This window comes from Copadichromis virginalis, linkage group LG1 (genome assembly GCF_057382275.1).
Source record: "Copadichromis virginalis isolate Kocher_CV1m ecotype Utaka linkage group LG1, C_Virginalis_male_GT1.1, whole genome shotgun sequence".
Lineage (NCBI taxonomy): Eukaryota > Metazoa > Chordata > Actinopteri > Cichliformes > Cichlidae > Copadichromis > Copadichromis virginalis.
The window spans coordinates 28798121-28818532 of record NC_140618.1 but is presented as its reverse complement, the minus strand read 5'-3'; the positions used below and the strand labels follow the sequence as shown (position 1 = coordinate 28818532).

Genomic DNA, 20412 nt, shown 5'->3' with positions numbered 1-20412 from the left:
TCAATTGTGTCCAGGTGCTGTCCAGTCACCTCATGCACTCCAGCCTTCCAGGCCTGACCCGCCTAGAGCAGATGTTCTTGGTGGCCTTGGCTGATACTGTTGCAACCACAAGTGCTGAGGTCGCAAGCTCCACTGATCAACAGTACACAGGTCTGTCTAGTTTGTGTGTGTTCCAGTCGTACTTATGATATGTACAGGAGACTGTGTACAATATAATACATCTGACATTTGGCATAAACACTGTATTCCTTAAAAAGAAGTCATAACAGCATCCTTACTGATATTGCACTGCTGCAGTAAAGGTTGATTACATATTTTTAGCAAGCAGATTGGTTCTAAGTCTTGGTATTTAATTGAAACCTAGCAAATCGGTCCAATATTGCATTAAAGTTAAATAAATGTTTTTAACAAACAGGAAAGGAATACTTTTCTTGAGTCATTCGCCAGCTATCAAATCTTGGTGGTTAAACTGCTCCTTTCTCTTTTTCAGTATCTTTTGCCTTTTTTTACTTCGGTTTTTCGTTCTTTTTATTTAGTCTTTTGTGAGGAAGACATTAGCAGGTTGTTCCTGTGCTAAGTAAGCAGAGAAGAGGGTAAGAAGGTTCAAGGACTGGAGACCTATTGTGTGACAGGATCACATGAACTCAAGTGATACTTGAGTTTAAAGGTCTTTGCCCTCTTGTTGAGTGGTCTTTGGGGGGAAAACTGATCAACTGCTGGTATTTGTGTAGGTGGCGAGGCTCTTGATGAGTGTGGACTAAGGTACCTGCTCGCCATGCGTCTTCATACCTGCCTGCTCACCTCTCTGCCCCCACTCTACCGCATGCAGCTGCTCCACCAAGGTAAAGTACTCTGCTCATGGTGCTGCTGCTGTGAGACGAGTATACAAAACGTTTTGTATGACAGTTATGGGGTATATTGCTCCTTTCACTATCCCTATTATTCACTATCCCGATCCAACTATCTGCTTCTATTGCAGGCCTCTCAACGTGTCACTTTGCATGGGCGTTCCACTCAGAGGCAGAGGAAGAGATGCTGAACATGATCCCAGCAATGCAGAGAGGCGACCCACAGTGGTCTGAGCTCCGGGCCGTGGGTGTGGGTTGGTGGATAAGAAACATCAACACTCTGAGGAAAATGGTGGAGAAGGTACCAGAATAAATATGCGTATTTATATACATAAAAATCAAAATGTAATGCTGATTACAATGCTGATTGTTGTAAACCTGCTCAACATTTGGCAATAAACCCATTCTGATTCTGATTCTGATTATGGCAATATCTGCCTCAGTTTCTAGGTGAGTATATGAACTAGAAAAGGAAACTTACCATCCAGTTTACTCTGTAATGTAATTAATTTCCTACAGGAGTTTTCCATTTCTAGTAAATAGGAGCTAGGAACAGCTAGGAGTTACTGTAAAGACTTTATGAATCAAAGCAATTGGTAAATATTGATAACTCTTTAGAAATAACTAAATAACGACTATTGCTTGTTTATAATCAGTTGGGAAAAGCTGCATTCCAGAGGCAAAATGACCCTTTAGATGCTGCCCTGTTCTACTTGGCCATGAAGAAGAAAGCTGTCCTGTGGGGACTCTTCAGGTTGGACATTTTCTCTAAACACATTAATTTGAATAATTTTTCCAATGTTCAGAACAAGAGGTTTTAAGTGAATTTTCTTGCTAAAGCAGAATGGATACCAAACTCTGTGGCTTTGTTCTTTCAGGTCTCAGCATGACGAGAAGATGACTCAGTTCTTCAAAAACAACTTCAGTGAAGACCGCTGGCGAAAGGCAGCTCTCAAAAATGCTTTCTCCCTACTGGGAAAGCAGCGCTTTGAACAGTCGGCTGCCTTCTTCCTGTTGGCTGGTTCCCTCAAAGATGCCATAGAGGTTTGAGGACTTTTAATAGTGCACAGACAACTTACTGACGCTGTGTTTACTCCAGTAGCATATTTCAGCGTAACTTGCAGCAGCAATATCATAAAGTCGTCTCTCTTTAAGGTGATATTGGTACAGAAATATGTTGATGACAGAGTGGGTCTTCAGCCTTTAAATCACAAAAGAGAAGCCTAAATTATATAAATAATAAGATGCATAACAGTAGCACATAGTCTTTGTTGGCCTAGATTTTTCTCAACACACAGTCAAAATATACAGATGGGCAGAAAAGGAAGTGTGAGTTTCTGTTTGTACCTTGCAGAAATCTTTAACTTTTTGCACTTGGCTTGTTATTTCTTTAAAGAAAAAAACCTGCACCGTTAACTCATCACGCTGTTTCATGGTGTTTAGGTATTGCTGGAGAAGATGGAGGATCTCCAGTTAGCCATGATAGTAGCAAGGCTGTATGAGGCTGATTTTGAGAATTCATCCACCTGCCAAGGCCTCCTTTATGAGAAGGTCTTGGGCTGCAATAGGGACGGGAGTGGTTACCACTGTTCCAGGTTGCACCCCGATCCGTTCCTCCGCAGCATAGCCTACTGGATCATGAAAGACTACACGCGAGCCTTGGACACATTATTGGAGCGAATCCCAAAAGAGGACGATGAGAACCCTGGTTAGTTGGTTGAAGACATTTTAGTGATTTTTAAACGGCACGTTCCATTGTGCATTATTCATGTTGTTTTCACCTGAAATAAATATTTTCTCCCTTTTCTTTCCATTTTTGTGCATCAGATGTGATGGTTAAGGCTTGCAACCCTGTGGTGTTTAGCTTCTATAACTACTTAAGGACACACCCTTTGATCATTCGCCGCCACTTTGCAAATCCAGCGGGCACAGCAACAACAGTAGGCCTCACTGCTGAAAAGAGCAGCGCAGATGAGATCAACCTCATAGAGCGCAAACTGTTCTTCACTACGGCCAATGCACACTTCAAGGTGAGTCCATACTAATCTAGCTATTTACTCCAATCCAGTTCTCTTGATGGAGTTGGGAACTTGTACATTATATGTGTAAGTATAAATATGTAGTATAAAGTGAGGCAGTTACAATTGAAGTAAACTTTAAAATGGTAAGGACAAGAGTAAAAGATTAGTGAAATCATCGCCTTCTGACACAACTAGCAAAGAACATTTTTAGCCTATAAATTCAAGTGCACTTTGTTGCTTGTGCCTGTAACTGATGATCAATTTTTAATGTCCAGACTGCTTCCTCTGAAATCGCAGGACTAGGGTAAACAGGATAGGGTGAAACCGTGATGTTCATGAGCTTCATAAATAAATCACAAACACAGCAAACAGCTTTACACAAGAATCAACTTCCACTATCAAAGGATGCAAAATTTGTTACACGCAGTTTACTGCAGTCGCATACAATTTTGCAGGGAAAGAGAAAGAATATTTTTGCCTTGTAGTTTAGCAGAAATGCAGTAATAAGTCATGATATTGTTGTTGGGCTCGATCACAGAACATTATTGTATTTTTGCTCCATGAAGATCTGCTGAATTTGCTCTCTTTCTACTCCTCTAAAGGGAAATGAAATGTAGCAGTGTTATAACAGGAAAAAATAGACTGGAATAAAAACTATACTTGGAGGCTCTCAATTACATGTTGCATTAACCCAGCCAGGATGTCATTGAGTGTGAAATGAAGGAAATTAGATAAGCTGTAACTAAGAAACTAACATTTTTGCTTGACCCACCAGTTTGTGAATTTAGGATTCAGATTTAGGCCTTAGCTGTTGCTGTTTGATGTCATACCTTTTACATAATCATCATTGTAGACAAAAAAATCCACTTTGTTACAATAAGAAAGATAATTGTAATTTATCACTTCCATCCCCCTATGTATCATTCTGATAACTACAAAAGCATGCATGCCGAGATTATATAACAAAAGTTCATATACATATTATATAATCTCTGAATCTTGTAGGTGGGCTGCCCAGTTTTAGCTCTGGAAGTACTTTCCAAGATCCCCAAGGTTTGCAAGAAGTCTGGCTCATCGCCTCTCAGCAAGGCTTCATCCAAGGCCAATTTAAACACAAGCCAACCCTTGGAAAATGGCACTCAGGGAGGTTTGGACTGGGGCTCTCCAGCAGCACCGACACAGGCCTGGGGAGGAAATGATGGCACTGGTGGGTTGGACTGGAGCCAGCCTATGGTGAAGGTAGAGGAAGATGAGCTGAAGCTGGACTGGGGAGATGTCAAGGAAGATGATGAGGATGAGGACGATGGTGGTCTGACCATGAAGAAACCAGAGCTGGAAACCGAAGGAGAGGAAGGTTCAGGAAAAGGCAGCCAGAAACTGCAAAGAGAGGACTCACAGGTAGCAATAATATCTAGAATCTCCTTGAGTAATTGTGGAGATCTCAGATTTTATTTTATTGTGTTTTTTTCCTTTGGTTGCACAGTTAAAATACCAAAACAGGAAAAAAAAATAACTTCATTTTGATGTTGTATGAAGGCACATCCTTGTCTAGTTTCTTTACTGTCTTATCTGGCATATAGGAGACGACAGATACAAACCAAAATGTTACATTTAAAGGATTTTTATTTGGAGTTAACACATCAAAGAAGACCTGCCTGAACACTCAGCAGGGAGAGAATAATGTTTATTAGGATATGTAATTTAATCGTTATTATAATAAAAAACAATTGTGAGGGTTCGACTCTCATTCAGATGTAGTGTTCTTGAATGAGAAAAGAAAAACATGTTTTTTCTGGTGGGGTCTTCTCCAAAAGGTGGAAACTTGCAGCAAAGGTGTCAGAGAGTGTTTTTGGGCTTGATTTGCAAATTGGGTCGGCCCCAAATATAAAATTCAAGGCTACAAAGCACGGTCTTTGTCCTTTAAGTCACTCGCATGTATTTCAGGGCGAGTCGGAGGTCGACGTGATAGCAGAGCAGCTGAAGTTCCGTGCCTGTCTGAAGATCCTCATGACAGAGCTGCGTACATTGGCTACAGGCTTTGAGGTGGACGGAGGGAAGCTCCGCTTTCAGCTCTACAACTGGCTGGAGAAGGAGATAGCAGCCATGCATAAAATCTGCAACTACAAGGTCGACTTTAATATTATTTGATGTTGTTTTAGCCTATTTTAAAAACTGCTGAATGTTTCTATAAATGTTTTTCAGTTCTGGTTCATTGTAATTTATTTTATTTTATTTTTTTTACCATAAACGTTATCAACTCAGGTGGAAGGAAAGGAGGAAGAGTCAGAGGTGGAGCGTTGGGGAGAACGCTCAACATCGGTGGACATATCAGATGACGTATTGGAGCGAACAGACGCCGGAGCCTATGAGCGTCATCAGATGGAGCGCCGCCGGCTTCAGGCCAAACAGCAGCACTCTGAGAGGCGCAAGGCATGGCTGAGGAAGAACCAGGCCCTGCTCAGAGTGTTTCTATCCTACTGCAGCCTTCATGGAGCCAAGGGAGGCGGAGTCACCTCTGTTCGCATGGAGCTTCTGTTCCTCCTGCAGGAGAGCCAGCAGGTATGCATGCACCTTTATACATATGTCATTATATATGTTTGTTTTTTATTAGTACAAAACAGTTTACAGAGAAGGCAAATTCACTTTTTGTCATACTCTGTAGGAGACCACAGTGAAGCAGCTGCAGTCCCCTTTGCCTCTGCCTACTACACTGCCCCTGTTATCTGCTTACATTGCCCCCACCAAGACAGTCATAGCCAACCCTGTTCTCCACCTCAGCAATCACATACACGACATCCTCTACACCATCACACTCATGGAGACCCCACCACATCCGGACATCATGGACGATCGGGTCAGTACTTTAAAAACAAATCTCTAACTTCATTTTAAGATGACTGAAAGTCTTACTGTCTGGTTGTTCAGTTTGGGGATGAATAATGAAAAGTGATGTTCATGTTTTTAGGTGAACGCTCTGCACACGCTAGCAGCATCTCTGTCTGCTTGCATCTATCAAGCACTCTGTGACAGTCACAGCTACAGGTAAACACGTGCATTGCAACAGATCCAGAAACCAAAACTGGCTTCACATTACCCTTGTGCTCAAAGTATGCGCTCATTGCTATTTAGTAGTTGAGAACTATTGTTTTTGATGCTGTGCTTGTGTAGCTTAGTCTGACTCCAGGTCTGTTCAGACATTTGTATCTTTGAGTTTCACACTATGAAAGAAGAATAAATATATTTAACAAAATGTTGAACATGCATGTTTTGGGCTGTTGTGATTTTATCGTTTAATGTTTTGGTTGCGTTGCAGCAGTCAAACAGAGGCCAACCAGTTTACAGGGATGGTTTACCAGGGCCTTTTGCTCAGTGAGAGGAAACGACTCCGCACAGAAAGCATTGAAGAGCATATTACTCCCACCTCTGCACCTGCACAGTGGCCAGGTAATAAGACCTCTTACTTTGCTACCCAGTGGTGTATTTGGGGAGTTGGTTTGATTCTGACTGAAGAGAGGATTTGGATTAGAATATAATAACACATTTGCTCTAATTTGTAGTTTTACAAAATGAAACTGAAGTCATATTTGAGGATCCTCACAGATGCATAGGATGGGGAAAATGGCTTTCTGTGTAAACATCAAGGACAGTATTTTGTGAAAATGTGAAGAGCAGGGCGAGAGAGAGCAGAGCAAAGCAGGCAGTCTGTGTTTATGCAGAGGGGCAGATGGTGTTCTATAATAGGAGCTCAGTGGCCTCTGGGAAGGAAATGGAAAGAAAGAGACTGATCACGCCATCCTGAAAAGGTTTCATAAATGGGTTCTCGATGGTGCTGAGATGGTGTTTTTGTTTGCCTGTGGAAGTTATTTGTGTAAATTAGGGGGTAATCTGTTGCACATTTATCACGTTGGATGTGCTTCCCCTCTATGCAGGTGTGTCGTCCCTGATTTCATTGTTGACATCTGCGAGGGACGAGGACCAGCCAAAGCTCAGTGTGCTCCTGTGTGAAGCTGTTGTGGCAGTTTATCTTTCCCTGCTAATCCATGGCCTGGGCACTCACAGCAGCAATGAACTCTTCCGCCTGGCAGCACATCCCCTCAATAACCGGGTGTGGGCCGCAGTCTTCGGAGGAGGGGCCAAAGTCGTCATTAAGCCAAAGAGGCCTGAGGCTCCACCAGGTAAAAGGACAATTTGGTAGTTGGCGATCTAAAAGCTTTATCTTTACCATGTCAACATTGTTCATGGTTGTAATTATTTGCCTTTATCCCTTGATTCAGCACATGAAGTTGACCTTTTTCCTCCCACGTCTGTTTTCCCTTTAACATCTCTGATCACTTCCACTTTTGGTATTATCGCATAGATATTTACTTAGCACTGTCCTGTTGATGCTCCTAACATGCTGCTGCTACTCGTGTGTAGCGTCTTGTGTGAGTGTGCCCTCTGCCCTGTGTCCCAGCGCCAGCTGATTTTGAGGCAGCCAGGCCAGAGGAGTCTCAAGAGACAGGAAGACCAGAGCAGAGCAACTTCACCTCAAACCCCACTGTCACCCCTACTGAAACCCAGCGCCCTAAACGTCCCCCTCCTCCTGTTTTAAGGGACGAGGGGGTGGGCACTGTGGTATCTGCAGCTAACACCAGCTGTGAGTAACTGGGCTGGTGGATTGCAGTGCTGGTTTGCAGAATTGCAGTGCATGGTAATTGTAAAGGTTTGCATTGTTGCAGCTGCTTGAATGACCCACCACTCTATCGTGAAGCTACTGCTGAATGAGCATTACAAACAAAACAAAAAAAAAATCCACTACTGTTATGACAAGCCAACAGCTGTGTGTGTGTTTGTGTGTGTGTATACTGCATTGCATGTACATGTTGTAACGTCCTCTGTGCTCATTTTGTGTCACTGAAGCACCAGCTGGGCCTAGCAACGAGTATTCAGAGGCCAATGCTGAGCAGCCCACTATATGTGAATCTGAGACTAAACCAGGTACACTTTCAGAGGCTTCCTGTAGCGTTCAGGCTAAATATCTACTTGTGTGTTGTCCAGATTTTAGAATGAAATACAACCACAATTCAAGAAAACCACTACGGTGCTGTGTTAAATCTAAACAAAAACAGAATGTAATAATTTACACATTTCTTAAACCTATATTTTATTTACAATAAAACACAAAAACCCTACCAGATGTTTAAATTGAGATATTTTACTCTTTCATGAAAAATATTTGCTCACTTTGAATTTGATGACAGCAACAAATACCAAAAGTTGAAACAGGGTGACAAAAGGCCTGAAAAGTAACATTTTGCAATTAATCAGGTTCATTTACAACATGTCACTAACATGATTGCTTTGTAAAAAAAAAAAAAAAAAGAGCATCTCCAAGAGCTGAAGATCATCGGTCCTCTTCAGTGTAAAACTTTTAAAATCTCATCATCTACTGTCCATAAATTCAAGAAAATTCATAGATTCAAGGAACCTGGAGAAATCTTCCCTGTGCACAAAGGACAAGGCCGTTGCCAGAGAATGCAACACCATTTTCTTCTCTGGATCAAACTTAATTTCAAATGGACTCAGACAAACTAGAAAAACTGATCTGTGGTCAGATGAAATTCTTTTTTTTGTTAAAACATGGACGCACCATCCTCCAGACTAAAGAGGAGAGCGCTCCGTTCAGAAATGATATGGAACTGTATTAGTACCTATGGAACTAGCAGCTTGCACATCTGGAATTACACCATCAGTGCTGACTGGTATGTACAGGTTTTAGAGGAACATGTGCTCCCATTCAGATTAGTTTTTCAGGGAAAGCTTTGCAGATTTCAGCAGCTGCATTCCCATATCAGATAAGAATGGGACAGCATTCCTCTCCCAAAAGTCCAGCAGCTGCTCTGCTCAGACAGTCCTGACTGTACAGATTAAAATAAGGTTGGATCCTGCACAGTGGGTAAACATGGCCCTGCCCCAACTGTTTTGAGACATGTTGCTGCTATCAAATTGGGAACGAGTTAATATCCTTCTTAAAATGGTACTTAATCTCCCTTCAAATGTTTGATATGGTTTCTATGATCTACTGTGATGAAAACAGATTAGCAAAAATTGCATTTTGTTTTTAATTTGCATTTTACACGGCATCCCAACTCTCTTGAAACTGGGATTGTATTTTGAAGTAATGCAAATGGAGTTGGTGTACGTAAGTAATTTGCAGTTGAGTTAGTTACTGCATTATAGATTTATACTAGCGCTTGTGTGACATGATTCAGGTGTTTGTCTGTTTATTTCAAAAACTAAGCCATTCCCAAAGTGCTCACAGCTCTACTGTGTCACTGTTGGCTGAAATTGACACTGTTCATCCATATTCATCAGGCCAGAGTATACCGTGCTCACATTGTGTTTGTGAGGGAGGAAGATGGGGACTGGCATTTAGACTCCACATCTCTAGAGCTTGAGGCAGCTCTGAGCAAGGCCAGGGGCCTTTTGAAGAGCTCCTTTAGAGGACAGGCCATCTTAAATGCCAGCCTGTTGATAAAAATCACTTGTTAAAATTGTCCTTTTGAGGGCCGCGGCAAACCTGCATGCATGCCACAGTCACACAGCTTTAGAGAAAAGGTACATGCTGATGCCCAACTGTCATGTTCTAATTAACTCATTTTAACCTTAACATACTGTAGTTGCCAGTCTCATCCTGTTTGCCTATTAAGTGCTGTGGATATGAGGAAATGCTTAGCACATGATCGCTGAAGAAATTTGCCATCGTTTGATGTGTTCTTTGTGCCCACACATGAAATATTCACTGATTCTGTTATGTAATGGACTGTGCAGTATCTGTGTGTCTAACTGCACTGTCTACTCTGGTTTGTGTCTTGTCTTGTTTTGTCTGGTGCGATACCAGAGATGGTCATCCTGGATAATGGTGCAGGTTTGTGTACTAGCGAGTGTTTCTTGCCCTGTGCTTACATCCCAAACGTGTGCTTTTTGTGCCTTTTTGTATTTCTCCTTTCCAAAAGTGTATGACGTGTCATTTGTGACTGAAGTTAGGTGCAGACAGGAGCCTCCTTTCTCAGGTATTATGTGTTTTATGTAGGATGTGGATGCAGTACTTTTCCTCCGGATCTATTTCTTTCTTCTTTTTTGGATTTAAAGTGATGCTGAGTTTCAGCTGATCTTCAGCCTTTGTATAAAATGCAGCACACTGCAGACCTCTTTTCAAATTGTCTTGTGTTTGAAATATACCATTTCTTCATTCTTCTTCTGCTACAGTGGCTCCCCCTCAGCCCCCAGCAGAGGATGTGGACCGATACAGACGCAGATTCAACATGAGGATGCTGGTTCCTGGACGCCCTGTAAAGGAGACACCTGCCACGCCACCTCCTGTTCCCGTTGAAAGACCCACCTACAGGGAGAAGTTCATTCCCCCAGAGCTGAGCATGTGGGACTATTTTGTGGCCAAAGTAAGAGAGTAAAGCTGTCAAACTGAATCTTTGCTTCAGATTTAAGGTTTAAAAAAACAAAACAAAACAATATACATATTTAAGCCTTTCATTTACTCTTTGCTGATCATTTCCCCTCTCAGCCTTTCCTGCCGCTGTCAGACAGCAACGCCCTGTATGACTCAGACGAAAGCGGTGCCGAGGATGACGAAGATGATGATGACGCCTTCCTATCTGACACACAGATGACTGAGCACTCTGACCCCAACTCTTACAGGTACAGCCAGCCATGCTTCTTTCTCTTTATTTCCTCTGAGACTCATTGAGGTTCATATTTTAATTATTTGTGTGTTTGTGGGTTATGTAGCTGGTTTCTGATCCGCCTGGTCATGGTGAAACTGGCTTATCACAATGTCAAGAACTTCATTCCTCTCACTGGCCTGGACTTTACAGGTACATGCTCGCCAAAAGACCGATCCTAAACGCCTCTCTAAACGTAAGCGATGCATTCTTTATGAAGGTGCATGGAAATATTTTAGGACATTTCAACAATAATTTGTTAATCATATGGAATCCACAGATAAACGCTTCATAGCTTTTTGCTTCTGAATATCAAATTTGTATATGTGTTTGTGTCACAGAGCTGCCAGTCACGTCCCCTCTGAGCAATGCTGCCTTGAAGACTTTGGAGACCTGGGAGCAGCTTCTGTTGGAGCGAATGAATACGTTTGATGGCCCACCTCCCAACTACATCAACACTTACCCTACTGACCTCAGCACAGGAGGTGGCCCTGCAATACTGCGACATAAGGCCATGCTGGAGCCTGACAACACACCCTTCAAGTGAGTATTACATCATCTATATGTAATTTTTGTCTTTGTACTTACAGCAGATAAATAGATAAGGCCTCAGTAGCACAGATGTAGACACCAGTTAGTGACCAAAGGTTGCTGGGGGGAAAAAACAGTATTCTCTCCGAACAACTCGCTAACTGCTCACAAGTGGTAGTGAAATAAGTGTAAATCGACTGGAAATGGAAAACAAGTTCCACCCTTAGAAACATATTGGTTTCAGCCAGAAGGCATAACTTGAATTTTGAAAATGGCTGTTCTTTCTTTCCAGATTCACATCACATTTCTTCAAGCTTTTGTGTTTTTTCAGGCTTTACTTGCTAAAGATTGCTGGCAAGTGTTTGCAGACAAGACAGTTTTCTTCCATGCAGACTACAGGAATTTGTGTTACTCTGTTAGTTTCTTTGCTTCTGATTTTTCAAAGTGACAGTCACAAACAGCCTGTTTGTGATCACCTTGTTTTCATCCACTTTTTTTTTCTTTAGGACAAGGAACCACCAGTCCTTTCCAGCCCGACGTCTGTGGCATTTCCTGGTCAAACAGGAAGTTCTTCAGGAGACATTAATCCGTTACATCTTCACAAAGAAAAGGAAGCAGAGCGAGGTCGGCACATGGCATTTAATTTTTGTTTTTTCCTTAGATGAAGTTTATAATTTCTTTTATGAATTTTAAGTACTTGAACATCACATTAGTCAGCAACTATATTATGTTGGTTTTTTCTTTTATTCTTTTTTTTCCTCCTCATCTTAGTGTAACACATGATTGTCATAGAAAATTTCTGAAGTGGATTTGCTGACATTAGCCCAGGTTAACCACACGTAAAGACACGACGCCTATAAACAGAGATTTATGATCCTTGTAGGCATCAAACAACTAGCCCTACCAAAGTGAAGTATCCGAACAGTTTTTACAAAAATAACATATTTTATATGCCTTTTAATTTAACTTTAGTTCTTAGTGTGCCGCATGTCCACAGTAGGTTTTCCCTTAAAAATGGAAAACGGTATCCAGATGCTCGGTTGTCCAGATATTTTTTATTTTTTTCCCAGATCTTTTCTTTGGAATATTTTTGCAGTCTATTAGTTGGAAATGGCAATTTGGTAATTTTTTTTAGTCATGTATCTAAATTCATCCCTTGATTTTTTTTTTTTAAAGCACCGAGTGAGCATTTTTATCACTATTAATATTTTTCTTATCTTTGCTTTGACTCCTTTAACATATAATCAAGTATAAGATGGTTCACTGCCTTCTGTGATGTCTGAATCAGTCACTTTTATGACAGACTGCCAATGCAGCTCGAACTTAAAAAAAAAAACCTCCTATAGATTCTTGTCCTCATGCCTAGTTAATAATTAAAACCTTTTTCGCTAACTGGAATAACATCATGTCAAATTCAGCTGTAATAGTAAGATGTCTCCATACCTGCTGCAACATGTCTGACTTACTCCCATTTTATCACCAAGTATACAATATCCTGTCAGCTTTGTTAATTTTTTTCATTTTCATTTCATGATTTATTTTTCTGTTTGTGCATGTGTGTTGTGTCGTGCTGTGTTGGTGTGTCCTGTGTCTATATTGCCTCTGTGTGTGTGTAGTCTGTAGAGAACCATACGGACCGTATAAGCCCACACTGCAAAGCAGGAGCTAGCAGTTCCTATAAGGTAGTATCATTTACTGTACCAGCCCAGGCCCTGGCTCTGTCTGAGCATCTGTCTATCTTTTCTGTCTGGGAGAGTCATTGCGAAGCCAAGCTTGAAGGAGCAAGTGCATTAAACACTAAAAGAAATCTTGCACCAGTTGCACAGGGTTTGGTTTGCAGTTTGTTTTGAGATCCCGCCATGCTGGGGTAAAGCACTGCATGTCTCCTCTCTAGCTTGGCCTGATAGTGACTGCTCTGGTAATTTTTTGGCATAAAATCTACTCGAAGCTCTATGGCTTAGATCTAATGTCTAATCTCTTCCTCTCACTGGGACACTTATCCACTCACATAACCTCATATCCAAACCTATCAATAACTCATCTCCCTGTGTAGCTCACATCCTTTCTAGCTGGACTGATTCTGCAGGACTCAAAATCACATAAATGAGATGGCACACACTTTAAACCTACTAACTTGCATGCTCACTGTCAGGGTGTGGTGGCGAGGCTTTCTAACTGGAGGGTGTCAGCCCAGAAGCTCAGTAGTCATACTTGTCAATATTTTCTGTTTTCTATCCTACTAGAAGGAAATTAAAGTCTATTTATTTAAAAAAAAAAATCTCCTTCATACCATTAATCTGACCCAGGAGAACCTTATTTTAGTGTTTCTCTCTTCAGCTTTGATGTTTTCCTTTTCTTTTTGTCTTTTCCAGGTGGAGGCTGATTTGGGCTACCCTGGAGGAAAAGCTAAAATCATCCACAAGGAGTCTGATATAATCATGGCATTTGCCATAAATAAGGTCAGTTGTGGGTGTTAACTTGTGTAAAATACTGGGGAAAACTTGTGGTTCATAATTTCCTTTGATTCTGAGGACACTGTACATGGAGACAGGATTATTAGATAGATTTATATTGAATGAAGGTTTCTAGAAATCTTTTTTAAGTAGCAAATACATGGCAGTTACTTTCTGGGAATTCAGAGAAGCTAGTGATATGTGTTGTCTCGCCTTATCCACCGTGCTTCCTTACTTTCCTAGGCTAACTCTAATGAAATAGTGTTGGCTTCCACCCATGATGTCCAAGAGGTTGATGTGTCCAGTCTAGTAGCTGTCCAGCCCTACACGTGGATTGGGGAGGACTTTGATAAGGAGTCTCGCAGGTCAGACTAGCAGCAGATCATATGATTTCCTTCAAATCTCACCGAGCCTGGACTGCACACTCCCTGTCTCCTCTCCGATTAAATGATAGCTTGTGTTTTTTTGTTTGTTTGTTTTACAGCTCTGATGATGTAGATCATCGTTCTTCGCACACCAATATTGCCCAGGCTAGCTCCGTCCCCTTTGCACCACCGCAGATGCCAGTCTCTGCATCCATGCCGTGGCTCGGTAGTGGTCAGACCAGTATGGGAGCCAGTGTGGTACGCGATTCTTCACTGCAAATCTACACAGCTGTGCAACCTGAATCCAGCAAAACCAGGCAGCAGTACATATGCAGTATTTAGCGATAACCAGTAGGGGGTGATTAAGTTCTGTTTCAGGGCTCATAGAAAGGGTGGCATGACTCTGCAGTCGTTTCATTTCATAATATTCATTAGTAAAGATTTAGATGTATTTTTACAAAATGAAAACGCTTCATTTAAAACTTCTGCTTCTGGAAAAAAATCAATTTAATTTGGGGATTTTATTCAGCAGTCTGCCGGGCTTGCACGTTTTCAGGCAAAGTTTGTTTTTTATTGTTATCGCTGCTGAACCACGCCGACTAAACAGCTGGCCTGCTGAGTCTGTAGATGCAGATACAGACTGGGGGTGTGTCTGCATGGCAGTGATGGCCAAATATAAACACAGATATCAGAAGCCCTTTCAGACGGCTAGCCAAGGTACAGATTTGCGTCAGACTAACACGCAGATAGGTTCTCAGTGTCCCAGCCACGGTGATAAATGTTTAGTGTGATACACAAAGGAGGACAAGACCGAGGGTGTCATAGAGGTTCAAACGACTGTGGAAGGGGTTTTGTTAAATGTGAAGGTTGAGGAGGGCTCTCTTAACATATTCAATTATCATATTCTGATGTGCAGCAAAATTAGTTGCACTTGTATTTCATGTAAATTAGTTTGCTGTTTCATCTGTCTAAAAGCTACTATCTGTCCAGTTTTAGAATTAGTCTTTACAGCAGTGGTCAGAAAAAAAGTTTTTTCATGACCAAAATGTGAAATTACATGCATGTAAAATACTTTAAAGATATTGTTGATGCTGAAGAAGTCATGAAAGTGCAGGAATGAGTTTTAACTAAAAGAGCTGGAATATTGAGGCGATCTGCAGAAATTTGCTTGATGTTTGAAGTGATGTGTAATTTACCATAGTCACGTATAAGTCTGAACGAGTGCACACCTGAACGAGTGTCATGTGTGTCTGAGAAGAAGATTCGATAAAAGTGATTTAAACTCTTGCGCACATAGACGGTGCCTCAGTCAGCCCATCATCCAATCACGTTACTGCTTAGGTTAGCCCAAGGCTCCACTTAAAAATGCCTAAAGACTGCTTGATGACCACTGATGATCGGCGCTGCACTGAATAGCTGTTTGCGATTGCTTTGGCTGGTAGCAGATTGATATGGTCGCCTTTGATTAATGTGTAAACCAATTTGTCTGCAAAAACTTGCTAAATGCACGCTAAGTGGTAGTGACACTGTGAAGAGTGGAACCCAAACGGGCAACAGTTATTGCTCAGGGGGTCGTCAACCACTCACTAGGCTGATCTTCAGGCCTGACGTTTTCAGATAGTTAACTTAATTGTTTGCCCAATTAATTTAAGCTAATTACAAGATAAATGTATGTTTATATTGATGTCTTTCAGATTATGAAGAGGAATCTAAACAATGTGAAGAGAATGACATCCCATCCCATATATCAGTACTGTGAGTGCTACTTTGAGAGGATTCACCAGTATACACGTTTAACACGTATAAGTAAATTATATAGCTTCTCCTGCTTTGTATTCCTGTTCTTTCCCCAACATCTCTCTCCCTTTCTTTTCCTGGTTTGTGTGTGTGTGGGGCTGTGTATCAGACATGACTGGGGCTCAGGATGGTAGCGTGAGGATGTTTGAATGGAACAGACCTCAGCAACTCATTTGCTTCAGACAAGCAGGCAACGCTCGAGTCACCCGTCTCTATTTCAACTCCCAGGGCAACAAGGTACACACACAAAGTAGCAACTGTGTTTTGTGTGTACGGTGCCATTGTTCTGATTCCTCTGAAACATTCTTGTAGTGTGGAGTCGCTGATGGAGAGGGCTTCCTCAGTCTCTGGCAGGTTAACCAGACATCGTCCAACCCTAAACCGTACCTGGTAAGGTTCCCTCCCACCTCCTTATTCACAGTCGCAGCACACACACAATATGAGTGGTCTGTATAATTCAAATGAAAATGTGCTTTTATTTTCCTGTTCTTGCTCTCAGAGTTGGCAATGCCACACTAAGACCTGCGGGGATTTTGCTTTCATCACATCCTCCAGTCTCATCGCCACGGCCGGACAGTCCAATGATAACAGGTCAGATTTGGACGACTAATCAAACACTGCTCTCTTTCTTTTTGTTTATTTTTTCCAGCTGCATAATATTTTGCTTTATGTTATTTATAGAAATGTTTGCCTGTGGGACACTCTGATTTCACCTAACAATACTATGGTGCATGGTGAGAAATCCATATTTATTCTAATAAGTGAGTTTCAGTGATTTTCTTTTTCCCTATATTTCAAGTTTATCCACTTTTACTTCCTACCTCCCCCTTCAGCTTTTCCCTGCCATGAGAACGGGGCCACTGTGCTTCAGTATGCTCCTAAACAGCAGCTGCTGATTACTGGAGGCAGAAAAGGCTTTGTGTGCGTGTTTGACATCCGACAGCGGCAGCTGCTCCACACTTTCCAGGCCCATGATTCAGCCATCAAGGCCCTCGCATTGGATGCCTTTGAGGACTTCTTCGTCACTGGCTCTGCAGAGGGCAACATGAAGGTGACGCATGCTCTTTCTCTCACTCACTTCCTTGCTGATACACGCTCACATTGTGTGCTGAGGAATAATATCCTTTTGTGTCAGTGAATGTTATTAAACATAAGCACTGTATAAAGCATTCAGCATCAAAACTACTGAGAATTATTTTATATTCATTCCAAGTTTGTTTTTTTTAATCCATAAACTGGAGGAGTATTTGGTGCAGCTCTCTAGCCTTCAAACAACACTTTTGTCCCTGGATTTAAGATTCCAGGTCTAGTTTTTCAGGCTTTGCTGTTGTGGTTTGTTTATTAAGTATTCCAGTATAAGGTGATGAGATCAAAGACTTAAAACACAGAGGTGATACGGTCTAAAGGTCAACACTGCACTGCCGGGATGACTGCGTTCTTGTTTTAGATGTTATAAGCAGGAACAAGAAAATGTTAAAGGCAAAAGATTTAGAGAAGTGAGTCTTTCATGCTGCTTTTAATCAACTCAGATTCTTTTATCTTTTAATGTAAACTCAGACTGATTTGATGATAAAGCCTCTGTGGGTGCCATACTGTCTGCTGCAGGAAGCCTTGTTCTTCTTGTCACTAAAAATAGTTTGTTATGACTTTGGCTGAACTAACTAAAACACAGACTACTGTATGTTATATATTCAAATCTGACTTCGGATTTATCAGTGACAGTCAAAGCAGCAGTGTGTTAATGTTTGGCACAATCACATGGAGTACTGGTTGAAATTACTGTCCTGAAATATTTGAGAATTATTTTTATTACTGATAAATGTGTTCTCTGTATTCTGACTTAGTTGATTGGCTAATAAAAATTGCTGTGATCACCTGTAGTTTTCATGGAAGACACCAACTTGTCTGGAAATACTCGCCATTTACTCTACATGTTGTGAAATGTAAAAACATTTAAGGAAACCAGAAATTAAGGCTGCTCACCTTCAAAGTAAAATTTGTGCCTGATCGCTGTAACTGACACATTTGAAAGGGCGCAGACTGTGTCTGTTTTCTGTTTTTTGTTTGCATCAGACTTTCAATCATTTCACTTCTGCTTGGCGAGTGTTTACAGACAAGTCAAGGTATGCAAACTACCGGCAACTGCGTCAACCTGCTAGAAACAAAAGCAAACACAGATTAGCACTCTATACCCATGTCCAACCTCTTTCTCTTTTCCTGCTACTGCCATCAACCTCCAGCAACCACCTTTTTGGGGGGGGGTTGTCTGGATCCTTAAAGCACATTTGTCTCTTTGTAGAAACAACATGGAAAAATGCTAATTGATCACAAATGCCAAACAAGTGGTGTCCCCAGCCAAATAGTTTTTAATTTCTCCAGTTTCATTATTTAAAAAATGATCTGTTTGGGTTTGTTTTTTTTTTTTTCCATCCAGAAAACCCTGGGAAGAGAAACTAATTATATACTCTGTTCTCGCTCTCTCTTCCTTTGTACCCAGGTGTGGAAGCTAGCCGGCCACGGGCTCATGCACTCTTTTAGCATAGAGCACGCCAAGCAGTCCATCTTCCGGAACATCGGCGCAGGTGTCATGCAGGTGGAGACGCGACCCGGAAACCGAATCTTCACCTGCGGAGCAGACGGCACCCTAAAGATGAGGGTCCTCCCAGACCGCTACAATATCCCCAGCAGCTTGGTTGATGCCCTGTAATGCTTTTTGTAATTCTGAGGGTCCTAAGAGGAAAGGGTCAGAAAGTGGAGGAAAAAACCGAAATGCTTCTGTAACACTCTGTAGGCATTAATAGAAACGCTGCTGGGGGAAGAGTTAGTCAAAAGATTACCACGCTGTTGGCAACTTTCAGCATGAACGGTGTTCATGAGTTTACTGTTGGCCGTATCCAGAACGATTAAAAACGGAGCTGCAAACATTTTATTTTCCCAAAGGCTGAAAACAAAGTTACAAGCAAATGGTATCATACTTGATTTTAAAGCTAGTTTTATTGTAATTTTATCGAAGAATCTCTACTCTTAGAGTGTGTCCATAGGGAAGCTATGCATGTCCTGTTCTCGTTATGCGGTGCAATCACAGGTCTATTGATAGTGCTCTGTAAAAGTGCTCAAGCAAAAATTTTAAAAGTGTGTAACTGTTGTCATTTTGTGCCCACAGCTGAAATCTCTTAGCATCTACTGTAACCAGCACCGTGGTTTGTTATTAAGTCAGTGGTTTCCAGTGTGAATCGAGTTGTTGGAATCTGCATTTTGTTTCGATGGTTTTTGCCCCCCACCCTCCTGCCTTTTATTTGCCCAGCTTTCTCAGCTCCGTGGAAGAGTTGATGGTGCATTTGGTCCTGATAGTGACACCTGTCTGTATCCCCCCCCCTTCTCTTTTTCCACTGGCTGCCCATCACTCACTTGGCCTATAATGGTTTGGGTTCAGCCCGCTCCAGTTTGGCCCTCTGCGTGCGTGTTCACTCTGCTGTGTCTGCCATCTGTACGTCTGCGCGCCCACCTGCCCTCAAATGCCTGTTTGTGCGGCAGACTCACTGCTAGAACATTCCTGTTTGGAAGACTGTGTGTTTTACTCCTGTGACTGTGATTTCAGTGTTTCCATCTGTCTGGTACAACGCTAAAGATCCACCCACCCACTCACCCCAGAGCAGAAACACAAAGGTTCACTTCTGGTTTTATCACAAAGATTTTATTTTATTTGTTGTTTTTTTTAATTGAGTTGATTTTCTTATTTAAGTTATTTATGTTTGTGTTCATTTGGTTGACCATTCCTTTCTAAAACTATTTATCTTATTGCCTTTTATTTTAGGAATGTAAGGGGTTTTACTGTAATCTGACTGGGAGATGTGCAACAGTCTACTGTAAGTGTGTTTACCTCACTAGTTGTTTTTACTGTTTCATCCATAAGGAATAGATATTTGCACTCAAATTCTGGAGACACTAAAAGTTTATTTCAAATAAATAGGTTATTAAAGAGGAAACGATTATATACAAATGAATGTCTGGCTTTATTTGGCCTACTAGTACAACATTTGAAATAGTTTTATTATATAAATTATATAAATATATATATATATATGAACTATCACAACAACCTTGTACAAACATGAAGGCATTTCTTTATTTTTGGTTTGTATCATACCAGTTGGATTAGTTGTAACTTTTGTTAAGTGTATGTATGGTATTTATTAAAGAGATTTGTGTTTCTCTCCCTCTCTTTCTGCCCTCTGTGTGTACTGTATGCATCTTAAGTGTTTCCCCAATGGTCCCACTGGTGTCGTGTGTGTGTGTGTGCGCGTTCGTGTGCGTACGTGCACATCAAACAGTCGAAAAGAAGCCATTATTATGAGTAGAGGCCTATTAGGGTACTTGAGCCTGAAGGTGTGTAAGAGAACAGGTCATGGTCAGTTTTACCTTTTGTAAAGTGAATAAATTCTTTTTATTTCATCAGGATGATTTGGCGCTTTTTTTTTTTCTTCTTTTTTTTAATTTTTATTTTTATTATCCTTTGCAGCCAGACAGCTGTGCTGCTTCCTTACAAAGGCAGGTTTGTCTATATGTACAAAAAGAGGGGGAAGGGACATCACGAGTTACATCTGTATAAAAATCAAGCAGTGGTGACCCACCATGCAAAAACGCAAATGGCAACAAAAGTTGAGTTATAGGTTTGATTG

The 20412-nt window shown here is 41.3% G+C and overlaps 1 protein-coding gene across 4 annotated transcripts in view; it reads left to right on the top strand.

Moving 5' to 3' along the window:
- Nucleotides 1–19955, top strand: part of dmxl2 (Dmx-like 2) — a 42875-nt gene extending 22920 nt beyond the window's left edge. The window contains exons 25-56 of one of the 4 annotated variants that reach the window (XM_085458129.1): nucleotides 15–150; nucleotides 732–842; nucleotides 980–1149; nucleotides 1505–1602; nucleotides 1727–1892; nucleotides 2292–2556; nucleotides 2676–2878; nucleotides 3875–4267; nucleotides 4814–4996; nucleotides 5132–5428; nucleotides 5532–5723; nucleotides 5835–5911; nucleotides 6183–6313; nucleotides 6799–7044; nucleotides 7323–7505; nucleotides 7769–7846; nucleotides 10118–10308; nucleotides 10431–10564; nucleotides 10655–10740; nucleotides 10929–11130; nucleotides 11625–11742; nucleotides 12735–12800; nucleotides 13491–13577; nucleotides 13815–13936; nucleotides 14056–14194; nucleotides 15631–15691; nucleotides 15843–15970; nucleotides 16046–16123; nucleotides 16233–16324; nucleotides 16415–16467; nucleotides 16567–16784; nucleotides 18231–19955. In XM_085458129.1, the coding sequence (XP_085314255.1) occupies nucleotides 15–150; nucleotides 732–842; nucleotides 980–1149; nucleotides 1505–1602; nucleotides 1727–1892; nucleotides 2292–2556; nucleotides 2676–2878; nucleotides 3875–4267; nucleotides 4814–4996; nucleotides 5132–5428; nucleotides 5532–5723; nucleotides 5835–5911; nucleotides 6183–6313; nucleotides 6799–7044; nucleotides 7323–7505; nucleotides 7769–7846; nucleotides 10118–10308; nucleotides 10431–10564; nucleotides 10655–10740; nucleotides 10929–11130; nucleotides 11625–11742; nucleotides 12735–12800; nucleotides 13491–13577; nucleotides 13815–13936; nucleotides 14056–14194; nucleotides 15631–15691; nucleotides 15843–15970; nucleotides 16046–16123; nucleotides 16233–16324; nucleotides 16415–16467; nucleotides 16567–16784; nucleotides 18231–18440 (4914 nt within the window). In that variant the 3' untranslated portion in view covers nucleotides 18441–19955. The remainder of the gene's footprint in view (nucleotides 1–14; nucleotides 151–731; nucleotides 843–979; nucleotides 1150–1504; nucleotides 1603–1726; nucleotides 1893–2291; nucleotides 2557–2675; nucleotides 2879–3874; nucleotides 4268–4813; nucleotides 4997–5131; nucleotides 5429–5531; nucleotides 5724–5834; nucleotides 5912–6182; nucleotides 6314–6798; nucleotides 7045–7322; nucleotides 7506–7768; nucleotides 7847–10117; nucleotides 10309–10430; nucleotides 10565–10654; nucleotides 10741–10928; nucleotides 11131–11624; nucleotides 11743–12734; nucleotides 12801–13490; nucleotides 13578–13814; nucleotides 13937–14055; nucleotides 14195–15630; nucleotides 15692–15842; nucleotides 15971–16045; nucleotides 16124–16232; nucleotides 16325–16414; nucleotides 16468–16566; nucleotides 16785–18230) is intronic. The other 3 variants (XM_085458126.1, XM_085458128.1, XM_085458127.1) reach the window with 3 other exon arrangements.
- Nucleotides 19956–20412: the final 457 nt, after the last annotated feature.